General features: G+C 49.0%; 2 protein-coding genes and 1 pseudogene across 5 annotated transcripts in view; all 3 read right to left on the bottom strand.

The window, feature by feature from the left end:
* Positions 1-2,557, bottom strand: part of PACS1 (phosphofurin acidic cluster sorting protein 1) — a 141,330-nt gene extending 138,773 nt beyond the window's left edge. For both annotated transcript variants that reach the window (XM_084773800.1, XM_084773801.1), the window contains exon 1: positions 1,965-2,557. In XM_084773800.1, the coding sequence (XP_084629926.1) occupies positions 1,965-2,314 (350 nt within the window). In that variant the 5' untranslated portion in view covers positions 2,315-2,557. The remainder of the gene's footprint in view (positions 1-1,964) is intronic.
* A 1,205-nt stretch (positions 2,558-3,762) lies between these two features.
* Positions 3,763-21,080, bottom strand: SF3B2 (splicing factor 3b subunit 2). 2 transcript variants are annotated; one of them, XM_084771838.1, is made up of 21 exons: positions 20,890-21,080; positions 20,679-20,725; positions 20,171-20,248; positions 18,623-18,862; positions 17,967-18,084; positions 15,430-15,536; positions 15,040-15,136; positions 14,620-14,711; positions 14,134-14,349; positions 13,852-13,989; positions 13,625-13,705; positions 13,247-13,474; positions 11,466-11,615; positions 10,087-10,176; positions 9,869-9,976; positions 8,124-8,231; positions 7,763-7,905; positions 7,576-7,677; positions 4,627-4,726; positions 4,352-4,537; positions 3,763-3,996 (listed from the first exon to the last, which is right to left on the bottom strand). In XM_084771838.1, the coding sequence occupies exons 1-21, from the start codon at positions 21,020-21,022 to the stop codon at positions 3,925-3,927; spliced, it is 2,634 nt and encodes an 877-aa protein (XP_084627964.1). In that variant the 5' UTR covers positions 21,023-21,080; the 3' UTR covers positions 3,763-3,924. The 2 variants fall into 2 exon arrangements, with proteins under 2 accessions (XP_084627964.1, XP_084627963.1); XM_084771837.1 differs by having other exon boundaries at positions 15,430-15,539; positions 20,890-21,079.
* Positions 10,183-11,097, bottom strand: LOC311591975 (small ribosomal subunit protein uS12-like; annotated as a pseudogene). Its single transcript has one exon. The product of its transcript is annotated as a small ribosomal subunit protein uS12-like (transcript).
* Positions 21,081-23,166: the final 2,086 nt, after the last annotated feature.

Genomic DNA, 23,166 nt, shown 5'->3' with positions numbered 1-23,166 from the left:
AGTAGACAGGCCCACACAGAAAGAGAGAGACAGAGGCCTGCCCAGGGCCAAAAGGCATACCATCCCAACAGTAAGCTCTCATTTGAGTTTGGGGCCATGCTAGGGCTCTGGCCAAAGTAAATTACTGTGGTTCCCAATTTCCTTAAACAAAGGACAGAGAAAGAGGACACTGTAAACCAGTGCAGTGAGTGCCCAACACAGAGGGAGGAAGCGTGGAGGGTGGAAGCAGCAAACATTCTAGCACCATCTCTTGAAGCTTCAAACCCACACTTTCAGCCAGCAATTCCACTCCTACATACAAATATACTCTAAAGAAATTTCTATACGAGAACACAAATCCTGGGCAAATACATACCACACGCACACACATACACGCAACTGGCAATGTTAACAGGGAACAAGCTAAATAAATATCAGAATCAAGTAGTTCACAGAACCAAATACTATCCATTAGGTAAAGTACTAAGAACTAGACCTTTCAGACAATACTGACGCCTCGCATGAGCCTGAGCAAACAGTGACAGGCTACATGCAGTGTCAGAACATTTCTACAAGCTCCAAACAATGCTGAAACCAGAGCAGTGGTGCACACCTTTAATCCCAGGGCTGGAAAGGCAAGAGGCAGGCAAATTTCTGTGAGTTCCAGGCCAGCCTGGACAAGTAAGGTACTGTCTCAAAAAAACAAAAATAAGAAACATACAAAACTAAAAAGAAAAAAAAAAAAAGAAAGAAAGAAAAGGCTCATATGTAGTAAAACAATAATGGGGGGAATAAACATGACTCATAAGTGTGTTTACCTTTGTAGGAGAAGCCAGAATGTGGTTCAGGAAGGGACACTGAGAGTTTTAAGAGGTGGGGTAATTAATACTCTATATATATATTTTTTTTTGCTAAATGACATAGAAAGATGTGCTTGTCATCATTTTTCATGCCCTATATATCGGTGTGATGTTGTTCAAAATAAAAGGAGAAAAAGAAACAACAGAGTTGAGGGTGGAAACCCACAATGCTCCCAGCCTCTGATTTACACACACACACAATCTGCCCTGCAGGACTAACAAAGAATAGAACGTGAGAACCTTTAGAAGCACAAAATGAACACCTCCAGGCGCGTCTTTGTGCTTACCGGACGAAACCAACCCTGCAGGCTGTCTTATCACAAGGCCAGCTCCAACAGCCTGTCCCCAAAGAGTTATGGAGGAACTGCTTTGCCACAGAGAAGCAGAAAATATATCCCAGCATATTTTTTGATGCAAGTTCCCAGATGGTTCCAACAGACAGAAAAATGGATTGAAATTTAGGGACAAGGGAGTCATTTTACAGAGCCCTGAGGAACTGGGAGACCCTGTGACCAGGGGAAGAGGAAATAAAAACTTTGCTTGAGAACACACTCGACTGATGCCCAAAACTAAGAGAACAGGGTACCCACAGGATGCATGTGATGTGAAACACAATCGAATGGGTGCACTGAACCCCCAAGTGTTATTAAACCAGCTTTACCTGCAACAGGTGACAACTGAATTTGGCACATGCTGACTACATTGGGAACTGATTACATCAAAGCCATCGCTACCACATCTGGGTAACATATGTGCAGCCCACGGGCGCCAGTGAGACAGGAAGAAGAGCGTCTGACTGAAAGGAAGGCCAGATTCGGTCAGACCCAGCCAAGGAAGGGCCCTGGGCTGGGTCCAGGAGACCAAGCTTGCTCCAGGAGGGCAAAAGGGTGGTCCAGGCCAAGGTAAAAGGGGAGGCTATCTGGAGAGGGCGGGCGCACACAACAGTCTTGGAAGGCCGAGGCGAAGGCCGGCCCCCCCACCCCCACCCCCGAGTCGGGACCTGCTTAGAGTGAAGGACGCCCCCCGCCCAACTCGACCCGGAGAGATGAGGAGGCGGGGCTTGTCACACAGCCAGCCTGGCGGTCCCGTAGGCCAACACCTTGTCTCACTCCGCCCGTTACTCACCTGGGCACGCAGCTGGACGAGCTCCGGTCCACCTCCCAGGTAGCATACAAATTCATCTGCACCGGGGCGGGGGTGCGGCCTGGTCCTGGACCGCCCGGGGGAGCAGAGCCCGAGGCCACCGCGACGGCCATGGAGGTGGAGGTGGAGGAGGACGAGGAGGAGGCGGCCGCAGCCGAGGTGGACGAGGAAGACGAGGTGGCCTGGGCCAGCTTGGGGGGCGTCGGCTGTTGTGGCTGCGGCTGCTGCTGCGGCGCCTGCTGCTGTGGGGACTGGGCGACCCCAGAGCCCCGCTGGCCGCTGCCGCCTCCGGCGCCTCCGGGACCACCGCCCGCCCCTCCGCGTTCCGCCATGGCCTGGGGAGGGGTCGAAGGGGCGCGGAGCTTACGCAGACTGAGGCCACGCCGAGCGACTCTCAGGCTTCCTCCCGCTGCGGCGACGGCGGCGGCGGGGGCTCAGCGCGTCTCCTCAGACCGCCCGGCGGAGCGCGAGCCGCCAGCGAATCTACACGCACGCGCGGGCCCTCGCTGCGCGCGGTCCTCGCGCTCGCCCGCCGCCGCCTGTTGCGGCCCGCGCGGCCCAGACACTGGGTGGGCGTGTTCGAAAGGGGCGGGGAGTCGCGGCCCCACCCAGCCGGGCGCCAAGGGGCGGGGCCAGGCACCCCCCCCCCCCCCCCCCCCGCCTCCACACACACACCTCGGTCCCGCGGCCCGGGGGAAGGGGTTACAGCCTGTGCGCCCTTGCGGCCTAGGCGTGTTTGCTCCGCGCCGCTCCGCGTCCCTCCCCGCCCCGCTCCCCTCGGACAACCGCTCCCTCGCTAGCGGAAACCCGGGTTTTCCGGGGCGCGGTCCCGAACCGGAGAGGGCTGCACGGGAGCGCGCCCAGCCCCTGGGATCTGCAGAAAACGTTGCGGCGGGTCACGCATTGCGTGGAAATTGGATAGCCGGGTTGGGCGACCCCTTCTGTGGGTTAGAGGATATTTCGCCCACTCCTGTCAAAGGAGCAGTAGGCGGTCACAACCTCCGGAGTCTAAGCTGGGAAGTTCCCCATGAGGGTAGGCAAGAGCCAATCAAGCAAAGTCTAACAACCTTTCTTCTTAGTACAGCACCCCCCCACACACACACACACCCGCCCAGCCTTCGTTACAATGTCCCAGAGTGCCTCAGTGCTCTCTCAATTTCTAAAATTCTGTTTTTCTCAAGGCCTGATCAGCTGCCATCCCCATCCCTAGCGCTCTTGTACCCTTGTACACCCGCACCTCACTTCTTCCCAGCAAATGTCATGGGATCCTGTGCTCCAACCTACTCTAGTTTTTCACGACTCCTTAGAACTCAGGGGACACAAACAAGCCCTTCAAACCCTACACCTAAACACACACACACACACACACACACACACACACACACACACACACACACGAATCCAAGTGGTAGCAGGGACTCAGGAAGAACTTGGATTTCGGATGTAGACGTCCTCCAATAGGTCTGCAGTAGGCCCATCGGCCACAAGGTCAATGAGGAAGGCCTGCCCTGGCCTACTTCCCTAGCCTACACTTAACTTCCCAGCCAAGCCAGGGTGCTAAGCTGGCTATTTTTATTCCCCAGGGACAAAGCAGTAAGGTCAGACCAGACCTAAGTACTTTCCTCAGAGCCGTCAGACAAAGGAGGGGTAGGGGATGGCAAATTATCCAGTTTCAGCACAGCAACTATGTCCCATAGATCTATGGGGCAGTCTGTGATCACAGGCAAGCAGTGTATATATGCTTTTGCAGGAAGCTAAACAGGACAGAGGTTCAAGAGTATCATGTATTCATCCTCCTTCGGAAACAGCTTTATTTACAAAACAAGTCTAAAATGAGAACATGAAGCAACAAGCCTATGGGAACACAGAGCGGGCTTGGGGAGCCCTCATGTAAAGCCCAGACAGAATACAAAGGCAGGCTGGTTCTGTGAGTGACAGGGACCTAAAATTTGAATTCCTTGTATTTCTTGCTGCCCCCGCGGCTGTCCTGGGGCTGAGCTTTCCGTTTCTTTTGCTGTAGGAGAAAGAGAGAGAGAGAGAGAGAGAGAGAGAGAGAGAGAGAGAGAGAGAGAGAGAGACGTTACAATAGGTTAAACAATTGCCTGACATGCACATAACACTTTCTCGGAAGCCACACTCTTCTCTTTTTCCCTCAGATTTGAATGCCATTCCTCTCCCTGGGCCCCAGTGTAAGTAAGTGTATGTAAGAGATGGCAACTAGTGGAGGATCTCAGAGCTTCTCAGGCTCAAGGAAGACAGGAAGCTGGCCCCGCGTCCACCCTCCCTCTCACTACTAAAGCACACAGCTCCCTAGAGAAGACAGACCCTATCACCAGGCCGGCACGCCTAGGTTTCTAGGTTGCTCCCACCTTCTGTTTAGCAGCATGCTCAGCCACCATGTCGCTGAAATCTTCTTTCTCTACTTGTGCCTGCTGCTCCCGGACATGCTCCTCATACTTCTGGGTCATGGCCATGGGGTCCAGTTCCAACTCCTCAGGAGCCAGCGCTACTTCCACACCTTGCAACTCAGGGGCTGGGCCCTTCCGGCTCATAACCTGAAAAGTTTAGAACACTGTTATCTCCAAAGACACTCAGACACACTAGTTTCATCTTTGTCACAAAATAATGTCCTCCAAATGCTTACTGTGGACATGTCATAAATGTGGGTTGATCCCATCATGGCTCCCCCAACAGTGGCTGTTCTCTTCTCTGGCAATACAGTGAACAGCTGAGGTGTCTCACTTCTGCAAAGGAAAGAAAGTAAAACCCAATAAGGGAAAAAGGGTCTCCAGAGTCAGAAGAAACACAAGTGGCCCTTAGATTTGTAGGGGATTCCAAGGTAACACAGCTGAGTCACCTGCCTTGCAAGGAGGCCCATGAGAAGCTGGGAGAGGGGTGCAGAGTGGAGTGCTGGTCCTGCAGGATAGATTTGTAAGGGCACAGAGACGAAGCTAGGGCATCACAGCCAGGACCCGTAAGGTTAATGGTCAAAGAGGCTAAAGGTTCATAGCAAGCTTTAGTACAGAGAAGCTGTCAAAGGACAGGCTAGGACCAGAAAAGTGGCTCAGCCAAGAAAAGCGCTTGTTATGAAAGCCTGATGACCCAAGTCCCATCCCTCCTGGAACCCAAATAAAGGAGAAAACCAAGCCCACCAAGTGTCCTCTAACCCCTATACATTTGCGGTGGCACACTGGCACGCACACCCACACATATATTTTAAATTTCATGCATATGAGTGTTTTTCCTACATGTTTGTATGTGTACCATATGTGTGCCTGGTTCCTGAAGAACTCCTCTGGAATTGGAGTTTTAGATTGTGTACTACCACATGGGTGCTGGGACTTGAAGCCAGGTCTTCTACAAGAGCATCAAATGCTCTTAACTGCTGAGCCATCTCTATAACCTAAGGGCCGTTCCTTACCCACTGAACTAACCATCTCATAGGTCAGATCCAAACTCTTTATCACGACCTAAAGGATTCATATTTTGCAAGCCGTATCTTCTCTCTACTATACAAAACTTCAGAATTCTGACCAGATTTACCCATCTACATGAAATACTAAAAACTGGACAAATAAATAAAACTATAGCTGTTCAAGGCACTAGACAAGAACAGTAAAGAACAATGAATTAGTGCAATACGAGTGCAATATTCATGCAAACAAGAGGTAGAAGCAGGAAAATCGGGCGTACAAGAGCAGCACTGGTTTACAGACCGTCTTTAAAAATAAAAAATCAAATAAGCCTGTCAGGGATACTGAGTTTCCAGAACACAGAATCAGGGGAGAGCCATAAAGAGCTCAGAGGATTCTGTGAGTTGAGAATTTTTAAAATTCTAAGGAGTCCAAAGCAGCCAGAGACTGTAGGACACAGAGAACTCAAGACCTTTTTCCAGTATCGGGGGAGTGGAGTATGAGGTAGTGGAGACACAGCAAACACAGGTTCTATAAGAGAGCCTGTCTCAAAAATAAGGGAGAGAATAAAAGATGAAGACAAACAGACACACACACACACAGACACATAGAGAGTGTGTGTGTGTCAAAACTCAGAAAAACAGCAAGCCAGGCAGTGGTGGTACACGCCTTTAGTCCCAGCACTTGAGAGACAGAGGCAGGTGGATCTGTGTTGAGGACGGCCTGGTCTACAAAGCGAGTTCCAGGACAGCTAGGGCTATACAGCGAGACCCTGTCTCGAAATCCCCAAGAAAAAAAATGACACGTTATATAGCAAGGAACAAAGGTAAAGATGACATGTGATTTCTGATCAGAAATAATGAAAGAAAACACTGGAGCAACATCTTAGAAGGACTGAAAGGGGAAAATATTGTCAACCTAGAATACTCTAAATAACCAAAATTATTCAAAAATGAAGACTTTTTAAAGATTACAAAAGCTGAGGCTGAGAAGATGGTCTGGTCTAAAGTGTTAGGAAAGCCCCAAGGCTGCAAGGCTGATACCCAAGGCCCACATAACAAGCGGGCACAGCATGCCCACCTCTAACCCTAGGGCTGGGCAAGCAGAAACAGAAGGGTCTCTGGAGTCTCTGGCTATCCAGTTTAGCAAAATTCCCCAACAGGAGCCTCTGCCCTACACAGGTACATCACGTGTGCCCCTGCACACATGTGCATATATACAAGTAACACAAAGAACAAGGAAGTTATTTCATGATAAAGGGTATAGGTGGGTTTTCTGTCAACTTGACATGGTCTAGGGTCATCTGGAAAGAGGGAACCTTAGTTGGAAATACGTGTCCCCCAGACTGGCCTGTGGGCACACCTATGGAACATTTCTTGGTTAAAGATTATGTGGGAGGACTGAGCTCTGTGAGGGCTTGTGCCACCCCTGGGCAGTATAAAAAAAAGCAGATTGATCAAGCCAAGAGGAGCAAGCCAGTAAGCAGCATTCCTCCACAGTCTCTGCTTCGGTTCCTGCCCTGACTTCTGTCAATAATGGACTATAACCTGTTATCCAAATAATTCCTTTTCTCCCCAAGTTTCTTTTGGTCATGGTGTTTATCACAGCAATAAAGGGTCAATCTTATGTGTCTCAGTACCTAAGATAGAGCTGCCCCAGGGCCTTCGCGTTCGCTTGTGCTTCTATCTGTGCTGACTGTAGACCACTGCTGGTTGGGTCAACAGCACCTCTTCACTGAGGCCTCCCACGGACTTCAACACTCAACATTCTTCTCAAACTAATTACTAAGTTTCCTCAGCTTCACCATTGCTAGCCAGACCAGAAACTATTTTATTATGATCATTTGTCTACCTCAGCTATCTACCCACTGACTTCCCACTGGCACAAAGTTGGTGTTTAACAATTGTTAAAAGGGGCCAGGCATGGTGGCGCTGGGATTAAAGAATCCCAGCACTCGGAAGGCAGAGGCAGGTGGATCTCTGTGAGTTCAAGGCCAGCCTGGTCTACAAAGTGAGTCCAGTACATGGAAGACCCTGTCTTGAAAAACTAAAATAATGATGATAACAACAACAACAACAATTTGTTAAAAGAGAATAAAGAAAAATGAAATTAAAAAGTCAGCCAACCCAGAAGACCAACTAAAGCAAAGGCCCTCCCTTACGGCCTGACTACTGTCTCACCCGTCCATTGCCTCCTCAATCTTCTTTTTCCTCAGCTCAATGAGTTCCGGGGTCTCCATTCCAGCTGGCACTGAGGAGAACCCTCCAGGAGTGATGAGGCCACTATGAAGAAAGAAAGAAAAGACATTGTAGAGAAGCAGCCCACAGAGACAGCGGACTGTCGAGGAGGGGAGGCCTCATGTCCTACCTGTCTGCAGGTGTGATAAAGCCAGTCTCATCTGGCTTGTCTTCATCGCTTTCCTCTTCTTCCTCTTCTTCTGAAGATTCTTCATCAGATGGCTCCAGTTCTCCCCAAGGGGTGCGGTCAATTTCTTCTTCTTCAGTTTTAGTCTAAAAGGCATTCCTCATTCGTTCAACAATATTTACTGTGTGACCACAGAGGACTAACCAATCTCCTAGAGGAAAGCTGCACTACACCTCAGGAAAACACATGCCCCCTTTCAGACTGGAACACCACGAGGCCCAGCTCCCTGACAACGAACTTACAGACCAACTATCCCTAACCTTCTTAACATGGAGGAAACTCAAACTCAGCAGCCTACCCATACCTGAAACTCGGCAGCATTGGTTCCAAACACATCCCCATAAAGTGGCTTCCCGGTCTCATCCACTGGGGGTTTGCCCCAGCCACCAGCATGGTATCCAAAGGAACAGCTCTGTAGGAGAGGAATCATGAATGAGTTCTCCTAAACTAACAAAAGACTGGGCCAGGCATGGTGGTGCACACCTTGATCCCAGCACTCCCAAGGCAGAGGCAGGCAGATCGCTGTGAATTTGAGGCCAGCCTGGTCTACAGAGTGAGTCCAGGACAGCCAAGGCTACATAGAGAAAAACCTGTCTCAAAACCACCACCTGCCCCCCAAAAAAAAGAAAGAAAGAAAGAAAGAAAAAAAAAAAAGACAAGACTAAAGCCCTAGAAAAAAGGTCAACTCCAAGATAAGGAGCTCACGCAGGGACTCTGGAAATTAGGGCCGTAGAAACAGTTACACATTAAAAACAAAATGAAAAACTGCAGAGGCTGAGGAGATGGTTCAATCAGGTGGAAGCAACTAGAAGAAGAAGAACTCCGTGTTCACCTTCGCTGGCCTCCATGTACACAGGCATCAGATGCCAAATGCACACACAAGTGAAAGCACATCTCTCTCATGCACGTACATATACACACAACATTAAAAAAAATCTGCTCTATAAGCATCAAATGAGAGGCAACAGAATCAGTGAGGACAAGAGACAGAGACCAGGCTAATGGACTGCCTGAATACAAAACAAATTCTTTAAAAACCAAGATTCCAATTGAATTTGTTCTTCCCAATTTTTCCTAAATATGGAAAGTTGGTTGGTTAGCATCTATCAGACATAATAGAAATTAAGTTTAATAATGCTATTTTCCTTTTAATTACTTGTCCATCAATACTTTTCAGTTTATCTGAAAACAATTTAATGCCATCTTGGAATAAAATTTTTTTCTATCTATCCATGTATACATCAGTGAGCTACTTAGAAACAGATTCACCAAAGACAAAAATTTAATAACTCTTGAGTAATAAAACTGTAGCTAAACTGGGAGTGAGATACACCTCTTTAATCCTAGCATTCAGAAAGGCAGAAGCACACAGACTGCTGTGAGTTCGAGGCCAGCCTAGTCTACAAAGTGAGTTCCAGGCCGCCAGGGCTGTCACATAGAGAAACCCTATATTGGGGTGGGGGAACACACACAGTGGCACATGCCTGTAATCCTAGCACTCAGGAGGCAGAGGCAGGCAGATCTCTGAGTTTCAGGCCAGTGTGATCTACAAAGGACACAAGGACAGCCAGGGCTATACAAAGAAACCTTGTCTTAAAAATCCAAAAACAGACAAACAAACAAACAAACAAAAAACCGGAAGTTGGCCAGCATGTCTTTAATCCTAGCACTGGAGAAGCAAAGCTAGAGGCATCTTCAAGTTCAAGACTACACTGGTCCATGGCAGAGTTCTAGGATAGTCAAGGCTACAGAGAAACCTTGTCTTAAAAAGCAAAATACACACACACACACACACACACACACACACACACACACACACTGGCTGCTCTTCCAAAAGACCTGGGTTCGATTCCCAGCACCCACACAGCAGCTCCCAACCATCTCTAACTCTAGTTCCAGGGGACCCAACACCCTCACACAGACACACATGCAGGCAAAACACCATTGTATATAGAATAAATATTTTTAAAGTATTTGAAAAAAAGAAAGAAAGAAAAAGGAGAACAAAACAAAACCAAGGCAGCCAAGGACAACAAGCTCACCGCGTACCTCAGGGATGGGTGAATTCAGTCCAGGGATTTTCAGGTTTGGGTAGGATGGGGGTGGCCCATATCGCTGCATGGCAATCAGCCATGGAGGAGGGACTTTGTGGGCATTCTGTAGGAAAAACAAGACAGGATATACCTACCTCCCCCTCCGCTAGCCTTCCCGTCTGCTCCTATTCTCACTCTCCCTCCAGCTCCCCCAGCCGCTCAGCCAACACTTACAGGTCCTACTGGCATCCCTAAGGAAATCCTCAGCTCATCAGACAAATCTCCAGGCTTCTTCTCCTTCAGCCGTGTCTCAAACTCCTTCCCCTGGGGAAAAAGCACAGCTTGGTCTATCGGGAGCTCCAGACACACACTGAGAGCTCAGTGGTACGAGGACATGAGAACAGACAAGAAGTCATAAGCCTCATCAGATACAAAGTCCCATGAGAGCTACCTGGCTCCCACTTAGATTTTGGGTAGAATAGAAAAGGAAGAAGGCCAGACTCTCTGCTGTTACTAATGCACTGTGAGAAAAGGGCTGAATAGAGCACCTGCTCTCTCACTTGTGAGACAAGGCCACTGGACAGAATGACCATCAGCATCTTTTTATCAGAAACTTTTTTCCCCCAAGAAGTGTTTCTGTGTAGCCCTGGCTGTCCTGGACTCGCTCTGTAGACCAGGCTGGCTCGAACTCACAGAGATCCCCTGCCTCTGCCTCCAGAGTGCTAGGATTACAGGCGTTCACCACCATGCCCAGCTCACAAACATTTTTTTTTTGTTTAATTTTCAAAATAGAAAGTTTATTATTTTGTTTGCATTGTCAAAATATGTGATCTTGGTCTTTCCTTCTTGCCTTTGTACAGGACCAAGAGACACACTGGCTACTTTAACAACCTTAAATCGGACTCCAGGAGCATCACCTACAGCGTGACCTTTTCAACCAAACCCAGCAACCAGGACTTCATCCTTTCCCTCAATGAAGCTCAAGCCACCATCACTGGGCACGAACACTGTGAGCTTCTTGCCGTTCTTGCCAAGCTGCACCTTGACACACTTACGGAAAGCAGAATTTGGCTGCTTGGCTTCAACCCCTTTTTCCAGCACAATTCCCTTTGCATAAGAGGCACCTCCAAAAGGATGGGCCTGCAGGGCTGTGCCCAAGTGTGCTTTCTTGTTTTATCAGGCACTTCCCGTCCCGTCGTGACTGCGGAGCTTCCCAGCAGCATGGAGACCACAATACTTGCCCATCTTGCCAGCGCCACAGGCGCGAGAGAAAGCTCACAAACATCTTTTGATGCCACCATGGTGATTAACATTTCAAAGACCGGGGGAAAAATAAAACTTTTCCTTCCACTTAGAACAAAATGTTTCTGAGTAACACCTACCACTTGGCCATCTTATCTCTAAACCGTATCACTTTAAATGCCTGGCCTACAGCTATTTTCTGGGAAAAACCACCAACCAACAGACACAAAAATAAACAAAAAAAGACAATCCTGTCTCACCCAATGGCAGGACTGGGCCATTTTAAGGCTGGGGACCTCACTGCAGCAGCTCTGAAATGGACTCTAGCCAAAGTCAACATCAAGACAGCCTTGCCCCTCCCCTTAGCGAACCTCATAGTATAGGTCCCCGTGGATGGTCAGCTTTGGCTTGGTCTGCCACTTGAAGAAGGCATCATGCAGCTTCTGGTAGTCAATATCAATTTTCCCCATCTTGGGCCGAACCTTCTCTCTCATTTTTGACTTCATAGTCTTTTGTTCTTCCTGTAAAAAATGGCAGAAGATATGAATTACTTAGTATCGGTCAATTCTTTAGTAGAGGATCTGACTTCAACTCAAGAGAACCGCTTTTATCTCACTCTGAAACACCAGCTTAGCATCAAGATGCTTCTGAGCGCCACAGTAGCACCCAAAACTCAAATGACACACTCTATGCTGAACGAAAGAGACTTACTGTATGAAAGCAGCCTCAGTTTTCTATGTCAGGAACTGCTCTTTTTAACCGTATGAGCAAGAGGGGACTGGATCAGGGCTGGAGAGCTGGCTAACTGATTTAAAAGCACTTGCTGCTCTTGCAGACACCATAATTTCAGTTTCCAGCACCTACACGGTAGTTTACCACAATTCCTAACTCCAGCTCCAAAAGTATCTGAGACCCTCCTCTGGCCTCTACAGGCATCAGCTATGTATGCACAGAGCACATACATTCATGCAAGCAAAACACCATACATAAAAAGTAAATAACTCTAAAACTAAGATAAAAAGACAGAGGCCGAGCATGGTGGTGCATGCCTTTAATCCCAACACTCAAGAGGCAGAGGCAGGTAGATTTCTGTGAGTTTGAAGCCAGCCTGGTCTACAGTGAGTTCCTGGACAGCTAAGGCTACACAGAGAAACCCTGTCTCAAAAAACCAACCCCAACCAAAAAAAAGAAAATGTCTCCACAAGATCTGGTGGTATGAAAGCCTGTAGGGCAACAGCTCTCAACCTTCCTACGGTTGCCACCCTTTAATACAGTCCCTCATGTTATGGTGACCCCCAATTATAAAATTATTTCATTGAGCCCGGTGGTGGTGGCAGCACTCGGGAGGCAGAGGCAGGCGGATCTCTGTGAGTTCAAGGCCAGCCTGGTCTACAAAGTGAGTCCAGGACAGAGAAACCCTGTCTCAAAAAAACAAAGCAAAACAATTACTTCATTGATACTCATAACTATAATTTTGCTATTGTTATGAACCATAATGTAAATATCTGTGTTTCCTGATGATCTTAGGTAACCTCTGTTAAAGAGTGGTTTAGCCCCACACACACAAAGGGGTCTGGACCCACAAGTTGAGAGCTATTGCTATGTGGTATTTTCTTAATTAGTGATTGATGAGGAAGCCCTAGTCATTGTAGGTGGGGCCATCTCTGGGCTGGTGGCCCTAGGTTCTATAGGAAAGCAGGCTGAGCAATCTATGGGGAGCAGGCCAGTGAGCTGCGCCCCTCCATGGCCTCTGCATCAGCTCATGCCTCCAGCTTCCTCCCTGCATTGCCTTTGATGAGAAGTGCTATATATAATGGAACTGTGAGTGAAAGAAGGCCTTTCCTCCCCAACTTGCTTTTGGTAATGGTGTTTCCTCACAATCACTGAACCTCTAGCCACAAGTGCATCAGAGGCAAGCTGGCCAAGTAAAGGCAGGGAAAAAGAGAAAGAAAGCTGCTATTCAGGACCAGGAGCCTCAAAACGGCCAAGAAGTGATACTCTAAACACAGACTCAAGGTCTGCATACAGTGCTGACTTCTAAACTGAAAAAAGGTTAATTAGACTTGTAACAAGTGGGTAGTCCACTTCTAAGGCAGGCTACCACAAAGGGTGTGGATAGCCAAAGTCAAGTTGTGCACCAGCCAGGCCTCACCTTCTCCTGCAGAGCCTCTCGCATCTCCTGAATGCCTGTGCGTTTGATGAAGTCTGGCAGCTCGAAGGGGGGCTTCTCAATACCCCGTTTGCCTTGCAGGTACTTTCGTTTAAAACACCAGTGGCGTGGCACAGGGACAGAGTTCCGGGTGGCCTTGAGGTGAACCAAGAGCTTGGGGTCCTGTGCCGTCACATCATGCATCTCTACAACATCAGGCCGAGCCACCAGCTGAAAAGCAGAAAGCCCACCTCTTGGTTAAAGTTGTCTTCTCTTTCTCGAAGGACCCCTATACCAAGCATCCATAAAACACCCCTTGGAAAACCTCTAAAGCAGTCTCCAGCCAGGCTCCAGATCTGGCCAGGTCACCTCAGGTCTAACCTGCTTGAGTTCTGCCACAGTAAAACGATTCATTCGGCGCAACTTCTTCTTGGACAGCTTAGGGGCTTCTGGCTTCTTTTCCTAGGATAGAATAACCTCTTAGGTGGACCTCAAACTGCCCGGCCCACATCAGTGCGTAAGCCATGGAAGCCCTTTGCCATGGTCCTTGAGGAAACCACCTCAGCTACTGTGCCCTGTATCCCTCTCCAACTACGAGGGAGCCTGACCTGCTCATCATCACTGCTGTCGTCATCACTGTCCTTGTGCTCCTCCTCAAAGCCCTTCTTCTTGGGGACTGCAGAGTTCTCCATTTTGTCAAGTTTCTCTGGCTCCTTTTCTTTTTCCTTCTTCACATCATCAGTTAGCTGAGGAGATAAACCACGTGGAAAGCTCATTTTTGACTCACCTCCACTTGACCCATGGATTCAGACAGTGTCCCTCCCCAGTCTTATCTCAGCCCACCCCACACCCATCCAGCTTGGCCTCTCAGAGCACACCACTCCTTGTACCTTGAAAGCCTCAAAAATCCTCTTGAAGAAGATAAAGTTGGGCTCATAGATTTCAGGCTCCTCAGTCACGTATTCAATCTCCACATCAGCAGCAGGGGAGTCAGAGCCTCGAGACCGAGCTGAGTCTTTTTCTCGGTCCCCAGAGCTCTCTAAAGATGCTGCCCGCACCCGCTGGGGCTTCTTCTTCTTCTTTCGGTTCCGACGCTTCCGGTTTTTCTATTAAGACAGGAAAAGTACCTAAGCCGGGGTCTGCTCCCAAGCCTGCCCTCACTGCCTCAGCACTTAGTCTTTATCCAGCAGACAGGTGCCCACGTGCTGCAGCACATCCTGAGCCACAGCTTCTCACCTGTAAATGCACCCACACTTGCTTAGAATGTAAAGGGCTTTGCAACAAATGGAAAACACTACAAGATGCTTAGGGTGGAAATTGGCATACATTTAAGGCCCATCTCTGCATAATCCTTCCAGACAAGCTCCACCACATACCTCTTTTTTGGATATGGACACAGTGTCCTCCTCAGTCTCTGATGCTGACTGTCCCAGAGATGAGCGAGCATCTGTCTCCATTTCTTCCTCCTCTGTTAGAAGAATGTGGATATCAACTCTCCTAACAGTCACTTCCCAATCAACTTTTTCTTTTTTGTAAAACAAGGTCTTATGCAGCTCAGGCTAGTCTCAAACTTACTACGTAGCCAAGGATGACTTTGAATTTCTGGTCCTCCTACTTCTACCTCCCATGTGTTGGGACAGCACGTGTGTTACTACAACCATTTTCTCCATCACTAGAAAGCAGCTGCTCTCTAAACTCTTCTCTTCTCAGGGATGGGGAAGGGCAGTGAGGACAGGGCCTCAGCACACACTGTGGACCAGTCCTGTGTTGCAGCATTAGCACACAACACCACTCACCCTGCTGAGAGTTCATCTCTTCCTGACGGCTCTCCTTCAGCTGCAGAATCTTTTCCAAAGCCTGGGGGATCTTGGGTCCCACAGAAGGATCATCCATCTGCCAAGAACACCCAATCAGAGGGGCTGAAGCCTAGCGCCTTCCTCCTCTAATTCCATCTCTTACCTGGGAAGGCTACTGGGTGGTAACACATACCATACACAAGGTGCTGCATCCTTCAGAATTCTGCCCAAAACTTCTCCCAAGTCTCTAGCCCCTAAAACTCACTTTAGCTCCTACCTGTAGCCAAGAATTTAATCCACCCCCCACTTCACAGGCTTCCCTGACATCCTAAAGCAGTACCCCTCAAAACAACAGTTTTTATGACCACAGAAAGAAGTAAGCAGTCTCACCTCTCTGTTCTCATCTCCAGGGGGTGGGGGTGGACCCCGAGGGCGAGGAACGGGTGCCCCCATGGGCAAAACAGTAGGAGTGGGAACCACAGGGCCTACTGGAGCAGCTACTGTGTGAAGGGAAAAGAAAAAGCCCAATATCAGAACTGTCTGTTTGGTGATGGGTGCCTGTAGAGCAAGAGATGAGGAAAGGGCACAGGAGAACTTCTGTGGTGCTGGCAATGTTTTGGTTCCTGGTTCACAGGCTGGCTGCACAAGTACACAGTGTGAAAATCCATGACCTATCATATACTTGCTGTGGTTAAGTTTTTCTTTCTTCTTTTGGACTTATTATTTTCCTATTCTCTTCTCTCATACTCTGTGTGTGTGTTGTACCCACAGAGGCCATAACAGGAAATCAGATCCCCTGAAGTTGGAGCCACCAATGAGGTTGGTAGGGTCAAGCTCAGGTCCTGTGCAACACTAGCAGGAGCTCTTAAATAATGAAACATCTTTCCAGCCTCTTCTTTTGCTTTTTCATTTGTTTTTACATTCTTATTTTATGTATATGACTGTTTTGTCTGGACATATTTATGTACACCACATGCGTGCCTGGTGTCTCAGAGGTCACAGGAGCGGGGACAGATCCCTTAAAAATGAAGTTACTAGCTGGGCAGTGGTGGTGCACGCCATTAATCCCAGCGCTCTGGAGGCAGAGGCAGGTGGATCTCTAAGTTCGAGGCCAGCCTGGTCTACAAAATGAGTTCCCAGACAGTCAAGGCTACACAGAAAAACCCTGTCTCGGGGGGGAAAAAAAAAGTAGTTACTAGTTATGAGCCAGCATGAAGTTTTGGGAACTTAACCTGGGTGCTCGTCAAGAATAACAAGTGCTCTAAATAGTTGGGCCATCTCTCCAGCCCTTCCTTCGTTTTTGTGAGATAGATTCTATGTTGCTCAAACTCATGATCCTCCCCCTGCAACCTTCTGACTTTGAGGATTACAGGTCACACATATGGACCATTATCGCTGACTCTTACAAGTAATCATTTGGTTTTGTTGTTTTTAGAGACAGAGCCTTACTATGTAGGTCAGGTTGGCTTAGAACTTGCTTTGTAAACCAGGTTGGTCTCAACTTTACAGAGATCAGCCTGCCTCTGGCTGCCCAGTGCTGGGATTACAGGCGTGTGCCATCACACCCAGGCGCATATGGGTTTTTGTCTCCAAGTATGTATGTGCACATACGCACGCCTGATGCCCAAGGAGGTGAGAAGAGGGCATTTCATCCCCTAGAAGTGGGACTAGATTACAGTGACCCACCATGTGGGTGCTGAGAACAGAACCTGGGACCTCTGCGAGAGTAGCAAATGCTCTTAGCCACTGAACCATCTCTCCAGCTCTGGTTTTATTTTATCTTTTTAATTATACATACATGTATGGGTCTGCATGTATACAAGAGAGGCCTTGGAAGCCAGAAGAAAATGTTGGATCCCCTGGGACTGCAGTTAGAGGCACTTGTAAGCTATCTGATATTGGTACTGGGAGCCAAACTTGGGTCTTCCTGAAGAGCAGCAAGTGCCCTTGATCACTAAGCCATCTCTCTAGCCCCTGGGTTGGTTTGTTGAAGTTTTTTGAGACAGGGTTTCTCTGTATAACAGCACTGGTTGTCCTTGGACTAATAAAATCTGTTTCCCAAGAGATGGGACTGAAGAAATGCACCATCACACCCAGCTTGGTTTTAGTTTTCTTCCTTCTCTCTCTCTCTCTCTCTTCCTTTTTGGTTTTTCAAGAGAGGGCTTCTCTTGTTCTGCTGTCCTAGATTTGCTTTGTAGACCAGGCTGGTCTCAAACTCACAGAGATCCGCCTGCCTCTGACTACCAGGGCTGGGATTACAGCCGTGCACCACCACACCCAGCTAGTTTTCTAAAATATCTTTTCTTTTTTTGAGACAAGGTTTCTCTGTGTAGCCTTTGCCAAACTCACAGAAATCCGCCTACCTCTGCATCCTGAGTGCTGGAACTACAGGATTTCTAAGATACCTTTTCAAGCCAGGGGATGGTGGCGCACACCTTTAGTCCCAGCACCCAGCACTCAGATGCAGGTGGATCTCTGAGTTCAAGTCCAGCCTGGTCTACAGAGAAAATTCCAGGACAGACAGAGCTACAGAGAAACCCTGCCTTGAAAAAGAAAACAAAACAAAACAAAAAAAGGGGGATTTTAAGTAGCACAGACCATCTATGAATTTACTATATTATCAAGAATGACCTTTACCCTCCTGCCTACCTTTCAAGCAGTAAGATTGCAGGCATGTGCCACTAAGCCCAGATAAAAAGAAATGTTTTAGGAATTATCTTTTTAGCCGGGCGGTGGGGGCCCACACCTTTAATCCCAGCACTTGGGAGGCAGAGGTAGGCAGATCGCTGTGAGTTCAAGGCCAGCCTGATCTACAAAGTGAGTCCAGGACAGCCAAGGCTACACAGAGAAACCCTGTCTTACAAACTCAACCCCACCCTCCAAAAAGAATTCTCTTCTTCGCACTTCCCTCCACTGCAGGGTCTTACCTCGAGGCCCCAGAGGAGTCCGAACAGCCAGCTGACCCATGTCTTGTGGAGGCCGAGGGACTGCAGTGCCCATCTTCGCAATCTCCTGCTGTCGCTCCTGCTCCATTAACACAGCTGCCTGCAAGAAGGGGAGACTCAGCTTTAAAAAGATTTTGGTGCACAGTCCTGATAAGTGAGCTCCTTCAAAAGAGAGCATCAGCAACACTGAGGTTCACATCTTCTCCACGTCCACATTTGCATGTTACTAATGAAATTAGATACCTCCCATCACAAAAAAAAATTCCTAAAACAAGTAAGAAAAACCCTAAGAAATTTCTGGTTTCTAGAAGAGAATTCACTCTTTAACTCAACACTATCCTCTACTTTTTTGGGAGGGTGGGAGGTGGTGGAGGTTTTCGACCATGATGACAAAAGTCAGGGAGAGAAGTATTCTCCTCTTCTGCTGCTCCAAGAGCTCATGTCCCTCCAAAGAATGATCTTCCTGCTTAAAAAGAGGACAACCGCGTACCAGCTAGGACTCTCTTCCAGCCGAGACCTTGGTTCTAGTCTTCCATCAAGACCTTCCTAAAAGGCTTGGCCTGAGGGTCCAGCTTTCCGAAGCTCCAGTCCTCATCGGGGACCTAAGGTGTCCTAGGTAGGTTCCCCCGCCATCTCACCTGTTTAGCACGTTCCTCTTGCTGCATCAGCAAAGCTGCCTGCTGCTGTGCAAGCTTCAGCCGTTCCTCTTCTGACAATGCCACAGGTTCACCCACTCGAAGAGGTGGTGGGGGCCCCAAATTTGGTGGGTGAGCCATGGGAAAGCCAAGGCCAAGGCCTGGTGGAGGTGGCGGAGGTGGCGGAGGAGGCTGTAGAGGGGGGAGTCCCATAGGCGGCGGCGGCATAGGAATCCCAGACAGCTATAGGAAAAAAATACAACAATGAACCAGCAACCATTTGTTCATTCTATAAGTATTTGCTCGGGGCCTAGTAAAAGAGCCAGGCACTAAGTATTCAAAGCCTAATGGTGAAGGACTCAAGAAAACGCACCATAGCCGAATCAGTGCTAGCTTTAGAACGCTGAGTGCTAACTTCAGAATGCTGATCAAAGTTATTAGCTCCTTTGAAAAATGTCAGGAACATACAAACATTTTGCATTCAATTTAAGGAGGTACAAGGACATCTCTGAAATCCATACAGGAACTTTACAACGCACACACACACCAATAAATAGACTCCAGGTCAAAGCCACCACTGTAGAGGAAGAGAACCAAATACTAGATTCATAAAGGACTTAAAGAAATAGCAACCAGGGCTGGACAGATGGCCCAGCAGCTAAGGGCTGCCAATTCCCAGCTCCCAGATGGGAGCTCACAATTCCCTGTAACTCCAGCCGCAGGGTCATCCAATGCCCTTTTATGGCCTCCTGCAACACTGCATGCATGTGATGCATAGGCATACATGCAAGCAGAACACTCATACACATAAAAATAAGTATTTTTTTAAAGGAATAGAAACCAGGCTGGAGACATGACTCAGTAGTTAAGGGCACTATCTGCTCTTCCAAGGGACCCAGGTTCAATTCCCAGCACCCACATGGCAGCTCACAAATGTCTGTAAGTTCAGTTCTAAGGGAGCTGACACCCTCACACAATGCACATAAAATAAACTTAAATAATTTTTTTTTAACTGAAGCTGGTGGCTCACGCCTTTAATCCCAGCACTTGGGACGCAGAGACAGACAGATCGCTGTGAGTTCAAGGCCAGCCTGGTCTACACAGCGAGTCCAGGACAGCCAAGGCTACACAGAGAAACCCTGTCTCGAAAAAACAAAAAACAAAACTGCAAGCAGTGTTCCAAGACACAGCCTGCCATGGGCTTCCTAGTGCAGGAGGTATGTAATCAGGTCAGTGTACTAGCCCTCAGGTCTCAGTGAACAACCCTGGGAGCTATGCCTGAGAGTAAGGAACGTGACGACTTCCAGTTGGCAAAGGCCAAGTAAGAGTTCTACGAATTCAAGTTAAATCTTGAACAATTAAGTCAAATTTGGAGGAACGGACACTGGGAGTTGAAGCACCATCAGCACATAAGTCGGAAGTAGAGCGGTCCCAATTTTGTCCCCTTAGGCCCCGCCCTTAGCTCACTGTCCCATCCGCCAGCTGAATGTCCGGTACAACACTGTACTGGCTACCCGAAGCAGAAAACGGGTTCTATAAAGAATCCCTTACCTGCGCTGACATAGGAGGAGGAGCAGCTTTGTCTCCATCCTCTCCTCTCAAAACTGGTCGATTCAGCACGATGCCAGTCTACAAGAGAAAAGAGAACTCTCTATGGCAAAAGACTAAGGGACCGTTCCATTACGCGACCTCCTCTCCCACTTACTTAACAAAATGTACCCAGTGCCCACTTGGCGGAGAGTGGGGCTGGAACCTGACAGTAGTAAGCAACGGGGGTAGAAACGATCACAAGAAAGCAAAGGCAAGGACTGGCTGAACAGTCAAGAACCAGGCGGTGGGCTGGCTGTACAGCACTCGAGAAGCTGAGGCAGGAGGATCACTAAGTTAAGATGCCAGCCTGGTCTACAGTTCTAGGGCAGCCAGGGATACACCGAGAAACCGAGAAACAAATAAAAACCAACCAACAAAAGTGAAAAAGAAACGAAGAGCCATGCGTGAGGAGTCTTAAAGGCCTCTAGGAAAAGTGAGACCTATCCTGAACTCCCGCCACAACACTCACCTGGCGGGTGTAGGTCTGCAGCCGCTCAACCAGCTCCTCGCGGCTCCCTACGGGACGAAGCACAGAATCGGGGGTGCGGGGGTCAGCGTCAAGCCCGCAGGTCAGGGCCCGGCGGCCTGTCTCCGCCCCCCGCCCGCGGGTCTCCTGGGTAACCAGGCTCCACTCCTCCACTAGCCCACGAAGGCACCTCTTCACCGCCCAAGCGCCTCACCCTGGATTGGAGCTCCTATCTCCGCCAGTTTGGCCTGAAGCTCCTGGGCAGCCCAGGCGCCATAGTGGCCCGGAGGTGGAGGCGGTGGCAACTGCAATTCTCCTTTGGGAGGTTCGGGATGCTCCGCCGCCATCTTAGCCACAAGAAGGCGCGCGACCAACACGGAAGCTCCGGTCAGCCACCAGGCCTACTTTCCCGGAACTTCCGGCAGCTCAGTCAGCCAAGTCCCGCGGTGATTGGAAAGAACTTGGTCGAGACACACGCCTTCGCCCTTAGCCGGGAGAGAGGATTCGCCACCAACAAAGGTTGCAAAGCCTTCTGGGAGATGTAGTCTACGACTGCACCTAGACGCTGAACGCTCGCTGGAACATCCTGTACGCAGTAGTACATTGGCCGGACGGGCCGCGGGAAGAGCCGGCCCTCCCCAGAGGCGGCGCTTTCTGCTTGTCTCCTGCACAAACGCGTACTAAGCTTTCTGACCCGTGAACCTCAGGGATGAGGGACCTGGATGCTTATTTCCTCAAAGAACTCCTAGAGACTTTTTTATGGCTCCCACAAGTGGGAGGTTGAAGCCGACGGCTCTGATAAATACTGTGTCTGATTGTTTGCCTGCTCACTTTGGCCCAGGCATGCTTGAAAGGTCTGAAAGGGGATCAGAGCCGGTAGGGGAACGGACCCACCGGGCTGAGTTCCAGCTGCTGACCTGGAGGAAGGGCGATACTAAAATAAAACCCCCAGGCCGGGCGTGGTGGCGCACGCCTTTAATCCCAGCACTCGGGAGGCAGAGGCAGGCGGATCGCTGTGAGTTCGAGGCTAGCCTGGTCTACAAAGCAAGTCTAGGACAGCCAAGGCTACACAGAGAAACCTTGTCTCAAAAAACCAAAAAAAAAAAAAAAAAAATTAAAATTAAAATAAATAAATAAATAAAACCCCCTTTTTCCACCCTTAGAGAAAGGTTTAAATAAGTGTCTTTGCCAAATGTTTCCTTCTTTTTCTAAGAACTTTCATAATGCACTGACTTTTCGTCTTCAGGTTTTTGTGTATGGATGTGCACCACCTGCACGCCGATGTCTGTGGAGGCCGTAAGTGTTAGGCCTGGAACTGGAGTTACAAAGGGTTGTCAATTGAACCCAGGTCCTCTGCAAAAGCGACCGATGCTTTTAGGGCCATCTCTCCAGCCCCAAGGTGGTGTTGTTTAGTACAAGTGTGTCGTCGTCATGTGGCCAAGGCTAGCTTGGAACCCCTGATCCTTTGAGGGCCACAGATGTGCACTACCATGCCCTGTTTCATGGAGTAGGAAGGCTGGATTTGAGATCAAGAGTCACGTAGCTCAGACTGCCCTGGAGCAAACTCTAGCCCACGTTAACCTCTAGCCCTTGGCAGTCCTTCTGCCTCCGCTTCCTGAGAGCTGGGGTTACAGGTGTGAGCCCATCCACAGCCTTCTTTCATTTTTAAGACACGCCTACCCTCTATTCCACCTCCATTCCCCAGACAGGATCTGAAACCTGATCTTCTATCTGAATTACCTCGCACCCAGCAGGCACCTAATACATGATTACTGAGAGGGGAGAAAAAGATCTAACGGTGGGATGGCGGGGGTGGGGGTGGGGGAGTCTATCTTCTTTTAGGAAAGGAAAAAAGAAACAAAACTCAGGACTGTCTTGGAGCACAGACACCATGACTCTTGCCTGCCCAACACCAGCCAGGTTTTGTCTGCTCGCCTCTCCCACTAGTCCTCCCCATCTCAGTGACAGCCTGTTTGGTGTTGTGTGTGGTGAATAAGAGAGAGAAACACAAACGGTCTCATCTCCCACCCACACACTTCAGATCTCTTCTCTTTCTAGCCACCTCCGTTTCACCAGCTGTCCTCAAAGGAAAAGTAATTGGAAAGGGGGTGGGGGGCACAAGATGCAGGAAAGGTGAGGTTTGAGGGAGACGGAAGAAAGGACAGGATCAAGGGAAAACATGGTTCTCGTTCTCTTCAACACATCCAAACCTTGACATTTCCCCTTCGATTATTACTGTCACTACCCTAGGCCACTGCGAGGGCAGAGGGAATCAAAGCCAGAAAAGATAGTACAAAAGAAAGAACAGTGGTGGCCTGCCTTATGCTTGTCAGCCCACTCAGCCAGAACCATTTGTAGCCCAAAGGAAGTCTCTGCTCCCTGTAACCAGAGAGCCCAGAGCAGGTCATCTGAGGCTGGAGGCCCCAGTGTGCTCCGAAAGAGGGAGGGGGAGGGCAGGGTCTCCCAGGCGAGATAAACTTGGCAGATGGGT

This window comes from Acomys minous (assembly GCF_964271855.1).
Source record: "Acomys minous genome assembly, chromosome: 2".
Taxonomy (NCBI): domain Eukaryota; kingdom Metazoa; phylum Chordata; class Mammalia; order Rodentia; family Muridae; genus Acomys; species Acomys minous.
Note: the sequence above shows the minus strand (reverse complement) of the source record. Positions and strands in the feature narration are given on the sequence as shown.

What these genes read in the sequence shown, in the direction of transcription:
- SF3B2 (XM_084771837.1), bottom strand. Translation starts at nt 21,022, where the DNA reads ATGGCGGCGGAGCATCCCGAACCTCCCAAAGGAGAATTGCAGTTGCCA. An exon ending in ACAGCAGTGATGATGAGCAG is followed by an intron (nt 13,706 to 13,851) that starts GTCAGGCTCCCT and finishes ATTCTATCCTAG; the next exon opens with GAAAAGAAGCCAGAAGCCCC. An exon ending in TGAATTCACCCATCCCTGAG is followed by an intron (nt 8,232 to 9,868) that starts GTACGCGGTGAG and finishes CCTCTCCTACAG; the next exon opens with AGCTGTTCCTTTGGATACCA.